A 16,783-nucleotide genomic window follows, 5' to 3' on the forward strand; every position below is an offset into this window, starting at 1 on the left:
GTGGAGGGAGGAAGTTTACGCAAGAAATTCCAAGTTTGGTAAGAAAATATTCGGAAAATATTGTTATTCACTGCCCGCATAATGAAGAATTATATTGGAGTTATTGGCGAGATTTGGAGCTGTTGTTGGGTATAAATAGGCTCTTTGGGTCTACTAGAGAGGGGGGTCGAGAGTTTTGGGAGATAGGGAGAGCTAGAGAAGCAGAAATCAAGAGTTTTCAGAACTCTGCTGCTGATGATGATGATGATGAAGAACATGAAGAACACGAAGAACGGACCTGCCAGAGCAGTCGTTCTTCAACTATAACAGCGACAGCGAAACGTGGGTCGTAGTTTTCCAACGACTACAGCACTTAAGAGATATCGTTCTTTGTAACGGGTTATGCAACGATTATAAACGTTGCAAACACCTGATTTTCACCATTTTCTCTCCGTTTCATCATTGTGAACCATTTTTGAGCCATAATAAATTATTTTGAGAGCATTTTTACTATGATGAGTTAATTCCCTCGTAACCAAGGCAATGGAGGAAGCTATTCACGCAACATAAAAGGGTAACTATTTCATTTAATTATATAATTTACCTAATCGCTGCTTTTGCAGAGTTTCTAAATTGTTTGAATGATTGTCTTAATTATTTGTTATTCAGTTTGATATGTTATGCTTGGTTTAATCTCTTGATAATCTATGCTTAAGGTTTACAAATAATGTTTGAGAATTTGTATGATTGATAGTGAATTAAAGATAAAAGAGGACTTAAGAATTGAATAGAGTTTTGAAATATTCATCATTGAATTTTGCATAATAGTGGAATCTAGTGTCTTGGTTACCTCTCGCACCCATTGTTAATAATTTTGTATATAATTTTATTAAATCTTTAAATTTAATCTTCACAAGTCCGAGAGTTTGAACCTCATTACTGCAACCCACGAAAAATTATTAATCAGCAACAAAGTTTGAGCAGTGCTTCACTCGATGATCTAATCATCATAGTCACACTAAATTATAAGGAATTAGTTAAATAACTAGTACATATTCTTTAAGTTAGTGGAAGGAAAAACCACTATCAGTTAGACATCGAGTCTTTTCCGGGGAGATTTAATAAGTGGTGTGGTCTTATTACGTAACAAAAGGGTATTTATCTCAAGTACTTTATGTTAGAGCATTGCTCGGTCGAACTCGCAAGCGTTGCTATATAAAGTTTGTTTATTAAGTTTAGTTGATAAAAACTATAGTCTTGATCTCTAATCTACTTATAGCTATGTCTCGGATTATGATAGAATGTGTAGTTGAGCTTTAAACTTCACGACGTTTATCGATTGAAGACGAATATCTACTAAGTAGAGCTTAGAGGAATTTCATCAACAAAAGGTATGTGGAGACTAAAACTTATCTATCACTCAGAAGTCTATTATATTATATCTCCTAATGAGACTAAGTCCTATATCTATATAGACTTTTATATTATACACATTTGATATTTCGAGCTGAGTTTAACTCGATTATATGTTTCTCGAAATATGTGTCGGAAGCTTTTTTCTTTAACTATATTCATCATTATTCTTGACGAGTTTAATTGGAAACAATTTATTTGTTGGAAACTAAATATTAATTCAAAAGATGATCATGTGGAAATTTCCCTGAAACATCTTACATGATTTGTGTGAGATGTTCATTTGATGTCGAATTGGAAAGTTTCGTATTGATCATTCAATCACTTGAAAATTACTTATAAGATAATGGTTTGTATGAGAAAACCATTGTCGTCTTCTAAGGATGTTTCAATGATTGAAATGGGAGTTTAGAACAAAAACCCTTGTCTGGATACAACACAGTATGCGTACCTAGTATGCAAACTGTTTTGGTATGATTCAAGTCTGGGAACCTTGTTTGCATACCTAGGATGTGAACGGTTTTAACTGTAAAGTCCGGGAACCTTGTTTGCATACCTAGTATGCGAGCAGTTCTACCTATTTGCGTACCCGTTTGCAAACGGCTGGACAAGACCAAAGTCCAGAAGCTATAGTTTGCGTACCTAGTTTGCAAACTTAGTGGTTAAAGTTCTAAAATCGTTTAAGTATGATTCTCATACTCATGAACTAAAATATTTAAGGAATGCAATCTTTGCAAACCATGGCTTAATGTTCATGAATTGATTCTTGTATAAGTACTTTGTACGATTACGAATCAATCCGGTTTTGATTCAATTTGTTCATATATATTTCAATGAGATAGTGAACAATTGAACAACTCTATGTGAAACACAATTAGATTCATTTGATTATCTTTCATGATTGATTGATCATCATATTTGATCTAGAGGTTTTAGATGAATGTGGTTAGGACAAAAGTGTTCATATGGCTAACTTCAGTTAACTATTATTGAGCCAACTCAATGTACACGTTTAGGTACGGTTACCCATATCTAAATGAAGGTATATTTCATTTGTGTATAACAAGCTAAGACCATCTGACGGTAGAGAGATATTGCTTTTGTTTTAAGCAAACTTAACTTGAATCTTAAATCAGGATTTCATCTAAAGGTGAATATTGAATGCTTTGTTACTAAGCCATCTTAGCTTTGATTATAAGCAAACCCTAATTTGAAAGACTATATAAGGGATAACTTTAGCAACTAGAAAACCTAATCCCGGAATTTTCATGTGTCCTAGTTGCGTACTAGAGTCGATTCTCCTTTGACCTAGGTTTTTCCAAAACCATATTAGGTTAACGACTTGAAGAATTCATTTAGGATTCTTGAATCCAGATCCAACTGTTTTCTCTGTAGTTTCATATTCTGATCTTACTTGTTCTGTCCTATTGAGTACTATATTATCTAAGATTTGCTTGAGATTTATCTCTGATAGGTAAGATATCTAAAGTAATCACAAAGTTCTTCGTCTCAGACTTTGTGGTTCCACAATAACTTCTTCTATCACCATATAATTAAGTTATTGTAAGGTGATTGATATTTTTAGGCTGCTCTTTGGGAGTATAAAACCGAATTATCAATTGGTTCTTGTTCACCTTGATTTATCTAAAGACTGAACAAAACTTCATAAGTACTTTTGTGGGAGACAAATTTATCTATCAGAATATACTTATCTGTGGGAGATATATTTGTTTATAAGTCTCCGACTTTGGGTCGTAGCAACTCTTAGCTTTGGGTGAGATCAGCTAAGGGAATCAAGCGCGCAGAATCCGGCGTGGTTCTAGAGGCGTAAGGAATGCGACTGTACCTTAAGCAGTGTGAGCCTTGGTTAGGGCTCAACTACATTCCAGTCCGAAGTTAACTTGTAGTAGGCTAGTGTCTGTAGCGGTTTAATACAGTGTGGTGTTCAAATTTGTACTAGGTCTCGGGGGTTTTCTGCATTTGCGGTTCCCTCGTTAACAAAATTTCTGGTGTCTGTGTTATTTCTTTTTCGTATTATATTTTTTTATATAATTGAAATATCACAGATTGTGCATAGTTCAATCAATTGGTAAATCCTACCTTTGTTTGTTTTTTTTTTCTTTTTCTGAATCACATGAATTTTATTAAAATGAATTAAGAATTACATCCAAAGTAAAAGTTATAAAGAAAGAAAACAACAAAGGAAATCTAAAACAAAAGGGGAAACTAAAAGAACAGGCCCAATAACTAAGGCCCCAAAAAGAAGCTGCATATAGCTTTATACTTCAACTAAATCTGTAGTAGTTTATGCCTGCCAATTCAATTCTAGTTAACAAAGGAGGTCTTCCCATATAAAGTTGTCTTTCACCTGCTCTAAGCTGAGCCCCATTTTTTGCAACAACATCTGCAGAAAAGTTTGTTTCTCTATAACAGTGGCAGAATCTAATAGACATCAGTTGACTAGCTGCTCTTCTCCATCTCATCTTGATGAACCAAGGAATTTTACTAGAAGTAAATTCATTTATGACTTTTTGAGAATCTGAGCTAATGATTATGCTTCCAAGTTTCCATTCAACAACTAATTCAGCAGCACAAGTTACAACAAAGACTTCTGCAATGTAATTAGTGGTAATCCCCAGACCTCCAGTTAGAGTGCAGATTACCTGACATAAGTGATCTCTGACTACAACCCCAAATCCTGCTAATCCTGGATTTCCAAAAGAAGCTCCATCACAGCAGAATAAGGTTACACCAAAACTGGGAGCCTGCCAGTGACAAACTTTGATATCTTGAAATTTAATACTTCTTGTTCCAAGCTTGAAGAAGAGGGTTATATCTTGATCATAATTCTGATCCCATTTGTTATATGTAATTCTCAAGCCTCCCTCCCACACCATTTTCATAATCCTGCTTTTGAAATGCTGAACATTAGGATGAATATTATCAAAGTACTTCTTATTTTTTTGAAACCATAATTCTTTCACTATTGAACAACTTGATGTGATCCACACTTCTTTAATCAGGGGGCTTCTATTTCTTTCACTTTTCCATAAGTCTTCAAATGAGCTTGGACATTTAAAATTAAAAATGGACATATCCAGTTCCAAATGGTAGAACTGAAGCTACAGGTCCACAAGAGGTGATTCATACTGTCTTGTTCTTCCTGACAGATGCAACATCTGGAAACTGTTTCATATCCATGTTTAACCATTGTTAAATCATCCACATAAACTCCTTGAATTATTTTCCATACATTGCTGGCAGTACTTGGATGAAGAAAGGAATTCCAAATTTTTTTAGGCCAATGCAGTTTTGGTTTCTTGAATCTGATCATTTCAATTGTAGAGAAAGTGGTAAACTTTCCTTTGAGATCCTCAATCCAGACTAATTCATCTTTACCACCTCCAACATCTGGCAGATTTAAGGATGATAAATAATGTTGGATGTCAGTTGGAATTCTTCACTCATTATCTGTCAAAATATCTGCAACTTTAAGATGTACATTTTCTTTAATAAATGCAGTGAAACCTACAGCTTCTATAATAGGAGAATATCCACTCCAATTATCAAACCATAAGGAAACTTTTTGTCCATCCCCAATGCACCACCTAATATTCTCTTTTAAAGATTCCCAATCCCATTTAAATCATATCCATGTAGAAGACATCTGCCAATTTTCGCTCCACTGATTAATTCTGTCTATGAATTTTGCTTTGATGAATAAGGCCCATTCTTCATTGGAATTGAGAATCTTCCATAGCATCTTCATGAGTAAAGCTTTATTAAGGACTTCTAATCTTTGAATACCTAACCCACCTTCACTGAATGGTACACAAATATTTTCCCATGCTAAGGTAATGTATTTTCTAGTTTCACTATCACCAGCCCAAAGAAAATTCCTTATTATTCTTTCACAAGTTTTAATGATTGCAGATGGTCATTTGTAAATAGCCATGTTGTATATTGGGATACTATATAAGACTGATTTGACAAGGACTAACCTTTCTTGAAATGACAACAGTCTACCTTTCCAAGCTGCAAGCTTCTTCTGCATCATCTCCACCATTGGCCATATTGTGGAAGCTTTAACTCTGCCAGGATGAAGGATAATTCCAAGGTATTTGTCTGGGAAGCTACTGATATCCATTTTCATCATTTGTTGGATTTGAGTTTTCCTGAAAGAAGTAGTGCCTTCAATAAATAGTTTGCTTTTTGCTGTGTTGATCAGTTGACCTGAAGCTATTTGATAAGAATCCAATAAACTCAGAAGATTATTGATACTTTTTTCCCCTCCATTGCAGAATATAAATACATCATTTTCAAAAAATAGATGTGTGGGATGAATGCCTTTCTAATAACCATAGGTTCAATATCTCCATTTTGCACCATCTGAGTTAAATTTCTGCTTAAAACATCCTCCATCAAGACAAAAAGAATTGGAGACAGAGGATCTCCTTGTCTTAAACCCCTTTCAGTAGAGAAGAAACCATGAGGACCTCCATTGAGCATGACTGAAATATTTGCTGACTTAAGGATAGTATGTAGCCACTCACACCAAGTATTGGAAAATCCATACTTACTTAGAACCTTCAGCAGGAAATCCCAGTTAACTGAATCATATGCCTGTGAAATATGACATTTCCACCCCTTCTTTTCTTTTTCGTCTCACTAACCATCTCAGAAGCTAGAAGAATTTTCTCTTGAATGCATCTGCCTTTGATGTAAGCAACTTGTTGAGAAGAAATTAGCTTTGACATTAAGCTGCTCATTCTTGTTGTGATGATTTTGGTGAAGATCTTGAAACTTACATTGCTCAATCCTATAGGCCTGAATTTATTAGGAGACTTAGCACCTTCTGTTTTAGGAATTAAGACTAAGAAATTAGAACTAAGACCTTTGGGAATAAATCTTCTTTCCCAACAAAACTGCGTTGCATTTACTATATCTTTATGTATTATTTGCCAGCAAGCTCTATAAAAATTTCCAGTGAATCCATCAGGTCCTGGTAATCTATCAGGATCCATGTTGAAAAGAGTGTCTTTAAGTTCTTGCTCATCTGGAATTTTATCTAACATGCTTTGATTTTCATCAGATATTACTTTTGGAATGACTTCAAGTAAGGAATCCATATTCTCACCTTGTTTGTGTTCAAATTTTTCTTTGAGTGGTTGACTAAAACCTCAGCTATCTTGTTTTGATCAGAAGTAACTTCACCATTTTCATCCACTAGTTCACTGATACAATTCCTGGCTTGCCTTATCTTGAGATTAGTGTGAACGAAGGTGGTGCTGGCAGCCCCTTCTTTTACCCATCTAATTCTAGATTTCTGCTTTAATAAGTATTAAGTTGTACTTCTCTGGTGTTGTAGTCATTTTGAGCTTCCACCAATTTGCTTAGAGCTTCATCATCAAATGGATCATTATCTGACTTATTCATTGCATCTTGAAGTTTTAACTCAGACTTTTTTAGTTGCTCATGAACATTGCCAAATACCCTCCAATTCCAGTCTTGAAGAAACTTTTTTAATTTTTTTAATTTACTTTGAAACACAAAAGCAGGATCATCTCTGATGTATTCTGACTATATTTTTTCCACTTCAAACAAAAAATCCTTATGAGATAACCACATCTTCTGGAACTTAAATGGAGCATTAGCTGGTTTTGGAATATTAATACTTCCTACCATGAGTGGAGCATGATATGAAGAAACTCCCAAACCCACTTTGTAACCCTATTCTGGAAATTTTTGAAGCCAAAGTTGATTAAACATGGCTCTATCTAAATTGCATAGGATTCTTTTATTACCATGTTGGCAATTTGACCAAGAGAACTGAGTACCAGTTTTTGGAGCTTGCAACAATTCACAAAGATTTAAACATTCATTAAACTCTGTCATTGATTTTCTATTTGGACTTTTGCCACCAACCTTTTCTTTTACTAAAGTAAGAGCATTGAAATCACCAATGATTGACCAAGGTTTACTCAAGCCACTAATTAATCACCAATGATTGACCAAGGTTTACTCAAGCCACTCATTATTTCCATTTCATACCATAAAAATCTTCTTTGAACTAAACCAACATGAGCATGTACTCCAGAAATTAAAAAAACCTCCAATATCAACTGTAATCATTTGGATAGACATTGAAATAACTGTAGGTGCAGGTAAAATTTTATTCCAAAACAGCCAGATATTGCCTTTTTTATTTGAAAATGAATTGTGAATAACCATACTTTGCATTCCTGGTAAATTCAACTTATTGCAGAAAGAAGCATCACATAAATTTTTTGGTTCAGCTATCCATACAAATGAAGGATTAAATTGATTAACAAGAGATCATAATTTATTTTGAGACCTTGGTCTTCTAAGGCCTCTTAAATTCCAGAAAAGAAATTTCATTGTTTATGATGGAGGCCTGCAGTGCCTCCTTTTCCTGGGTTCTTGCTAAAGTTGTATTTAACTTGGGGTTTTGTAAGTACCTCCTTTGGAGCTTCCTCATGGCTGGCTGAAGTAAGAGATTTTGGAACTGAAGGTCTTTGAACTACTCTTGACCAGGAAGTGGTTGGTACTTTTTCAGCTGAGACAGTACCATCCATACCATTAATGTATTTAACCACACTATTATCAACTGAATTTTCTTCTACTACTTTAAGAATTTAATAAGGACTTAATTCTTCTTCTGTAACAACAGTATCATCCTGCAATGAACTGAATTTTCCTTTAGAAACTTTAATAGTACTTGATCTATTACTTGATGGTTAAAGATCAGTATTTAATACGTGAATTATTTCTTGAACCTTTTCTGGAGTTTGACATATATCAAATGGTTCCATAACCACTTTAGGAGTTTGAAGAATTTCTTGTTGTTTCTCAGTAGACGGAACTTGCTCATTATGTGCCTCTGTCTGAGTTTTGGCTCTACATTCTGAATGCTGGTGACCAACAATTTTACACTTCCAACAAAATTTAGGCAAGTTGGTAAGAACAACACCTTGATAAACGAATCCATACTTTGTAATAATCCAGAGCTTATTTGGAATTGTTTTTTCTAAATCAATTTCTACCAAAACTGTTGCATAGTATCCACTTTGATAATTTAATGTAGCATCATCCACCTTAACCGGATTTCCAAGAGCTCTGCTTAATTTGAATAAGGTTTCTTCATCCCAATATTCTAAACTTAATCCTGGGAAATGAACCCACACCATAGCGTTAAAAGTTCTTTGATTTTCAGGTTAAAATTAGGGATCCAATTTCTAACACTTAAGAATTGTTCCTTGACTTCCCATTTACCAGATTTAATGTAATTCTTATCTACTTCATTTTCTAATTTGATAGTGAAAAAACCTTTTCCCAAGGGAATTAACTGGCATTTACCAGTCAACTTCCATTGTTTCAAAAATAAGTTGAAGCTTCTACAAATTTAAGATGCAGTAAATCAAGTCGACCAATCAATGAATGTTTCCACAGATCATATGTAACACCCCAAAATTCGGGTCATGGATTTAACCCAAATTCTAGGTGCTACGGTCGGGTCTCGGGACTCTAATTCATTTCCTAAAGCTTACATTCTTATTCCTAACCATCCCCACCTGAATTTAATCAATATTCTCAAAGGTTTTTATCAGTCTAACAAGTCTAATGTTCGCAAATATGAAGAGTAAAGTAATTCAAAACGATACAGCAAGAAATTTGGGCAAAAATGCCGCAGAAACACACCCTACCAGCCTACGTTGTCGAGGCTCCACGGGATTCGTCAGAAGTCGGAATGAAGATCTTGACCCCAATTTAAAAAACTAGAAAGAACCACCTTTCATAAGCATTTGAAAAATCTGAATTCCGAGTTGAAATGGTCTATCAAAAGGGCGCGCGAAATAGGTCACAGAACTGTGAAGCTACAGATTTCAGTTCTGATGTGCTTTGTTTCGGGGGACAGATCTCCTAAACAATAATTCCGAATGCTAAGCCCTTTTAACTCATTAAACAGGAGACATATATGAACATTTTATATCAAGGAAGTATTATCTAAATCCCTACCTATTTGCTGCAGTATCTAAATCCCTACCTATTTGTTGCAGTATCACAGACAACAGACTGCAGTTCAGCTTGACAGAAAAATGAAATATTCAAACTACAATTCTCCAGCTAACTTATAAAATACATTTATTAAAATCCAAATCCTTTCAATAACAGGAAAGAAACTTCCAAGGAACTAAATCATGTTTATAAGTCTCCAACATCAGTTTCAAATGGAACATCTCATAGAAGATACATAAAATTACGACACCGGACAATGCACTCTTTAGACAAGCAAACTTTTACACGCATCGTCCTTCGATAAATCTGCAAAACGTCAATTGGGATGAAATGACGGCTCAATAGGCTTACGTTCTCATCCTCAAAGAGATGCGGCAAAACCTCAGAAAAACATAAGGATTAAATATAAATAAGCGACGATAAAACTTCAAATCAATAAACGGTGCATTCAACAAATAAATTCACAAAACCAATGAAGTCTCCGACAAATCAATTCATTTAGATTTTGGTACATTGAGTCCATGGCACGAAAACCTTGGTTCGTACACCCACCTATCGTTTCTCGGCATGGACAGCCGCCATCGATGGTCGGGAAACTACGTTCCCATGGGGATCATTACCTATTTCTCTATATTGGGGATCATTACCCGGCGTAAGATGGAACTATGTTCCAACTAACGGAAAACATGAACTCAATAAGTTTTCTTCATAAAACTTGCTTTACTATCAACAACATGAGATTCATTTTTAAACAAGCATAATTGCCTCTCTTATCAAAACAACAACCCAAGCAATACTCAGAAAAATGCATATGGAGTTTACAAGCACCCAAATCCAGTAAAGTTACCAAATTCAGTAAATTTCATAATCAAAGTCAATAATCTTTAACCATGCAAGAAGTAAACTTACTCCATGTAACCTGATGACTAAAAAGCTTATATGGAAAATGAGTTCAAAATCAGGCTCCCATTGGTGTAAACAAGATTCAATGTTCAGATAGGAATTTTTACAAACATCTTAAGTTCACATAAAACAGTGAGAAGAAGAACTTGGAATCATGTCCTTTCCACCAGCAGCAACATACTCATTCAATAGTTGATGACAACAAACACAAATTCAAGTTCGACAAACAATTTCGAGCAAGAAAACATTCCACTTCACAATCATAAAAATCAAACTTGCAATTAGAAATGATTGTACCCAAATGAGAAGGAAAATTTCTCCAAGATGATGAGTAGTAAACCTACCTGTAATTAGCTTGAACCAAATCGTTTTCCTCCCCAAAGAAACATTATCTTTACGGTGAGAAATTCGAGATCTTTTCTGACCACAAAAGCTTGCGATACATTTTCACTCAAAGAGATCTAAATCTAAGGCAAAGACGTTGGATGGAGTTTATCAAGGATTACGAGTTTAATTTGCAATACCATCCAGGTAAAGCAAATGTTGTGGCTGACGCTCTGATATCAACTTGTAACAGTACGAACCAAGGTTTTCGTGCCGTGGACTCAATGTACCGAAATCTAAATGAATTGATTTGTCGGAGACTTCATTGGTTTTGTGAATTTATTTGTTGAATGCACCGTTTATTGATTTGAAGTTTTATCGTCGCTTATTTATATTTAATCCTTATGTTTTCCTGAGATTTTGCCGCATCTCTTTGAGGATGAGAACCTAAGTCTATTGAGCCGTCATCTCACCCCAATTAACGTATTGCAGATTTATCGAAGGACGACGAGTGTAAAAGTTTGCTTGTCTAAAGAGTGCATTGTTCGGTGTCGTAATTTTATGTATCTTCTATGAGATGTTCTATTTGAAACTGATGTTGGAGATTTATAAACATGATTTAGTTCATTGGAAGTTTCTTTCCTGTTATTGAAAAGATTTGGCTTTTAATAAATGTCTTTTATAAGTTGGCTGGAGAATTGTAGTTTGAATATTTCATTTTCGGTCAAGCTGAACTACAGTCTGTTGTCTGTGATACTGCAGCAAAAGGTAGGGATTTGGATAATACTTCCTTGATATAAAATGTTCATATATGTCTCCAAAGAAACATTATCTTTACAGTGAGAAATTCGAGATCTTTTCTGACCACAAAAGCTTGCGATACATTTTCACTCAAAGGGATATGAATCTAAGGCAAAGACGTTGGATGGAGTTTATCAAGGATTATGAGTTTAATTTGCAATACCATCCAGGTAAAGCAAATATTGTGGCTGACTCTCTGATACCAACTTGTAACACCCCAAAATTCGGATCATGGATTTAAACCAAATTCTTGGTGTTATGGTCGGGTCTCGGAAACCAGGCCCTAATTAGCCTCACCACAGAGGTTACATCCACCTAACTGGTCTTTAAGTTTTACAAAGCACAAAAGTAAAAGAAATAAAAAAAAATGTACACCAAAAATCTGGGCAAAAAAGCTGACGTATTTCGACAGATTTTTGGTGTACATTTTTTTTATTTCTTTTACTTTTGCGCTTTGTAAAACTTAAGACCAGTTAGGTGGATGCAACCTCTGTGGTGAGGCTAATTAGGGCCTGGTTATTAAGATGAGAGTATAAAATTTAAGCTTTAGGAAATGAACTAGAGTTCCGAGACCCGACCGTAACACCTAGAATTTGGTTCAAATCCATGATCCGAATTTTGGGGTGTTACATCATACCTTGTATTTGCTTGAGAATCGATCAAGTTGATCGATATTTGAGCTTCATAAGATTTAGAAAGATCCACCACCGATTGAGGCATCTCTTTGTCTTCTGAATTCATATTCTTACCAGGATCCATACTAATTATTGCTAATCATTGTAAAAATATAACAAAACAATTAATATGCAGAGATTTTTGATCGAGATTTGATGTCAAACCTCGAAAAACGATGAAGAAAATTTCTGAGTAAAGGATCCGATTCGCAGACAGTCTCTCACCTCAACTCAGTCTGACTCCCTCTCGACCTTTGTTTGTTGGATATAAATTTATTGACACTTGGGCATTGGTCTTTGGTACCATCCAAGTATTTCTCACATCAGTCAGGCTCATAGATTTCTATCTGTTTGATTTGCAGATTGATTTGAGAAAAGAGATATAACTCTTTGATATCTTTCTTGGTTGAGATCACTTTATAAGCTGGTGCTCTCGGAATAATATTGGAGTTAGTCCATATAGATTGTCGAACGAATTATTGGGTGTGGTTGTTATACCCCCGTTTTTTTTTCACTTTAGAGTGTTACGATTCATGTGGATGAAATGCACATGATGATCCTTATACCTCAAGTGCTTTAGAGTATTTTTGTCTCGTGGTAATTATATACTTTTCATTTCATAAGTAAAAACAGTTGATATAGTTCAATTGAATGAGATAATCAACTTTGGTTAAGTTTATTGGTAAGGCAAAGTTCTTCTTGCCATTAAAGTTGATGTCTACAGTATGACCTTCCTCTAGCATACAGTGAGTTTGTGGTTCATTAAAACTCCCTATATATATGGAAATCGGTTGCTGGTATGATATTTGCATTAAATTGCTTGTACCAATACCTATAACAAGGTCCATTTCCAACTCTTTCACATGTTCTAGTATACTAATATTGGTATGATTTAGCTTGTCTAACCCTCTGTTCATCTAGGTTCTTTCCATATTTATCCTTGGCACAATTACCTCAAGTTGAGAAATTCTTTATCCTAATGTAAACATTGCTGTTTAAGAGAATCTCACATGCCTCCCAACCACTTACATCAGATTGAATAGCTTACTAAAGACCGTGAATCTCTTGTTAATATACTTCAGCATCTACTGTTAGTTTAGGATAACAGATGAAGTTAAAAAGATAAAATTGGAAATATTTTTCTGACTCATGTCACCTTTTGTAAATCCCTTGTAGACACAAATGACTTCTGTATCAAAGGATCCTTAATGGCGCTCAAGTACTTTTGAGTCCAAAAGGTAAACTTCTAATCGAGTTGGTTTAGTCAAAACCCGCTAAACGGTTTGGTCAAAGCCCGGTCCATTGGGTCGAATAGGTCATGGTTGACAAAAGTGCACATATATGGTCTAGTATATATGAAGTACTCAGGCCCATTGATAATAAACCTGAAACTATTATCATAGAGGCCCAAATATATTGTTAATCCTAAAATTAGAAATTATATCATCCAATTGTGGTGATCAGAATCCAATTATAAACATATACGATGATGATGAAATTTATACAAAATGTTCATCAAAATGTTGCGCTAAACATATCAAAATTCAAGGTAATACAACGACTAGATAAAAAGATATACATGACGCCGTATGACTGTTCCAATTCACGTTTATGTGGACACAACTGGAAATATCACGTTTTTTTGAGTAGTTTCCATAGTTGGATCTTTATGAAATTTATACAGTAGCTCAACAAGAACAATATATGATATGTACCAAAAATACATCATAATCCAACGGTTGGAATTCTTACAAATTAAGTTTTATTACGTTATTATAAACTAGGGTTTTTTCTGAACTTTGACAGTTTCACGAAAAAACAGGTTTTGTAGATTGCATCATTTTCCGATTTGATTGAAATTTTTATAAAATATGTAATACCTAATTGGTTTAATATATTCAAATTTCATGAAAATCTATCGGTGAAATCTCTATGTGTGATAGTCATACATTCGTGGAACCCTAATATATACTATGGAAACAAAATTTCTCCGTTCAAAAGAAATACCTGGTAATGCATCCATGATGATACACAAATAGGATCAGAACCGCGCTAATCTTCAAGATAATCCATGACCAATCTTGAACGAAGAAGAAAATTGCACGTTGGTAGAGTAGTGCTGCTAATGTGTTGCAGTATAATCATAGGGAAGAAGACAAAGAGGCAGAGAAGGAGAATGATTTCTATTCAATAGAATAATAAGGTTATATGGATATCATATACTTTATATACATGTAAATATAAAACTCTAGATATCTAGTTGTGCCGAACATCCATGGGACATAGTCCCTACAACAGCTAGTTAAATTTTCATGAGATATATGTTAACACCGTTCATGACATGTTGGGTCGGACTAACACCAAAAAATTCTAAAGGATGATGCCAATTCTTGCTTGGGAATACCATTTTATATAGGACAAAAATATAAAAACCGATCCTGACCATCAAATCACTAAAACGATAACCCCCTGCCAATCTCGGTATCCTTCTTTAGCAATCATGAAAATATTGATAAAGGAAAACACAAGGTTTTACACAAGATAACAATTATTTTTTGTGATATTGGCATGTTGTACAACCAATGATATGTTGGTTGCTCTATCATATGTAGATAAATATCGTGCAAGTCATTATCCTCTGAAGTCTGACGAACAATACGAAGATAAGGGTTCCATCTTTACAACATTATACTCAAGAGATCAAGTACTCGTCTCGTCTGTTAAGGGTTCTTCCATATGTGTAAATAATGCATCAAGCGCACCTTCGAACTTCTGATTTATTATCCTTCTCCACATGGTATGCTTTTCGGAATCATAGGGCCACACCCATTTTGCATGTAATGCCTAATTCACCAATTTCAACTTTTTGATGCCTATTCGTCCCCTGCATTTTGAAACGAGAACTTTAGACCAAGAAACCCAACTTGTTTTCCTAGTAGAGCCATAGAAAATTGTGAATAACTCTTTCAATCTCCTTAGCAACATCAGAATGCATTTGAAACATGCTTGGGTAACACTTTGAATCAAAATCAATCGTTGACCCTTGGATAAGTACGTCCTCTTCCAACCGGCTAATTTTTGATGAAAGCATTTAATAATCTCATTCCCAACTGTCTTACATTTCGATTTGCTTCCAAGCGGAATACAAAGGTAGTTCTTTGGCAATTGAGTCAAAGAACAACCAAACATCTCAGCACACAACTCCCCGTGTTATGCATTTGAACTAAGCCGACTATAGTGCTCTTTCTGCAATTTACATTTAGACCAAAAACGGTTTCAAACCCAAAAGAATACTCTTCAAATTCTGAATTTGACATGGATCATCTTTGAGAAACATAATTAAGTCATCAACGAATTGAAGGTGATTAATTACCGAACCATTAGAACTCACCTGAAAACCAGAGATAAGACCTTCTTCCGCAGATTTTTTAATCATCAAAGACAATACCTCAGCAACTAAAATGAACAAAAAAAATGAAATCGGGTCACCCTGCCTGATACCTTTCCGGTTGTTTCACCTTTCAACAGAATAACAAATCTAGGATTTGTGATACACCAATTCATCTAACTTCTCCATTTTGAGCCAAAACCAAATTTCTGAAGGGTCTGAAAATGCGGGGGTCTAACAACCACACCCAACAATACGTTTGGAAATCTAAGAGGACTTACTCCAATATACTTTCTAGAGAATCAACTAGACAGTCAGACTTAGTCTAGAGAAAAGTATATCAAAGAGTTTAATATCTCTAACTCTTAATTCAATCCGCAATCAGCAAATAGAAATCTGCGAGCCCGATTGAATATAAGAGGAGTTACTTGAACGGTACCAAAGACCAATGTTCAAGTGTCAATCAATGTAAATCAACAACCAAAGGTTGGATATTCTAATTGATTGTTCTTAACACACAACCTGTGATATTTCAATTATATAACAAAATATAATTTGGAAAAGAAATAACACAGACACCAGATTTTTGTTAACGAAACCACAAATGCAGAAAAACCCCGGGACCTAGTCCAGATTGAACACCACACTGTATTAAGCCGCTACAGACTCTAGCATACTACCAATTAACTTCGGACTGGACTGTAGTTGAACCCTAATCAATCTCACACTGATTCAAGGTACAGTTGCCTTCCTTATGTCTTTGATCCCAGCAGGATACTACGCACTTGATTCCCTTAGTTTATCTCACCCATAACCAAGAGTTGCTACGACCCAAAGTCAAAGACTTGAAAAACAAATCTATCTCACACAGAAAAGTCTATAGATTGAATAAATCTGTCTCCCTCAGAAATACCCAAGAGTTTTTGTTCACTTTTTGATAAATCAAGGTGAACAAGAACCAATTGATAAACCGGTCTTATATTCCCGAAGAACAGCCTAGTATTATCAATCACCTCATAATAATCTTAATCGTCTAGCGAAACAAGATATTGTGGAATCACAAACGATGATACGAAGATGTTTGTGATCACTTTTATCTTGCCTATCGGAGAAATTAATCTCGAGTCAATTATTTCAATTGTACTCAATACCATAGAATCGAGCAAGATTAGAACACGCAACTACAAAGAAAATAGTTGGGTCTGGCTTTACAATCCCAATGAAGTCTTTGAAGTCGTTAACCTACAGGGTCTCGATAGAAACC

General features: G+C 34.9%; 1 protein-coding gene and 1 long non-coding RNA gene across 2 annotated transcripts; both read right to left on the reverse strand.

The window, feature by feature from the left end:
* Positions 1–3,677: 3,677 nt before the first annotated feature.
* On the reverse strand, positions 3,678–4,289 carry LOC113279166. Its single transcript, XM_026527871.1, has one exon. It carries the CDS (start codon positions 4,287–4,289, stop codon positions 3,678–3,680), a length of 612 nt encoding a protein of 203 aa, XP_026383656.1.
* Positions 4,290–9,515: 5,226 nt separating this feature from the next.
* On the reverse strand, positions 9,516–11,054 carry LOC113277515. Its single transcript, XR_003324963.1, has 2 exons — positions 10,677–11,054; positions 9,516–9,735 (listed from the first exon to the last, which is right to left on the reverse strand). It is a non-coding gene; the product is annotated as an uncharacterized LOC113277515 (long non-coding RNA).
* Positions 11,055–16,783: the final 5,729 nt, after the last annotated feature.

The sequence above is a fragment of the Papaver somniferum genome, chromosome 5 (genome assembly GCF_003573695.1).
Source record: "Papaver somniferum cultivar HN1 chromosome 5, ASM357369v1, whole genome shotgun sequence".
Lineage (NCBI taxonomy): Eukaryota > Viridiplantae > Streptophyta > Magnoliopsida > Ranunculales > Papaveraceae > Papaver > Papaver somniferum.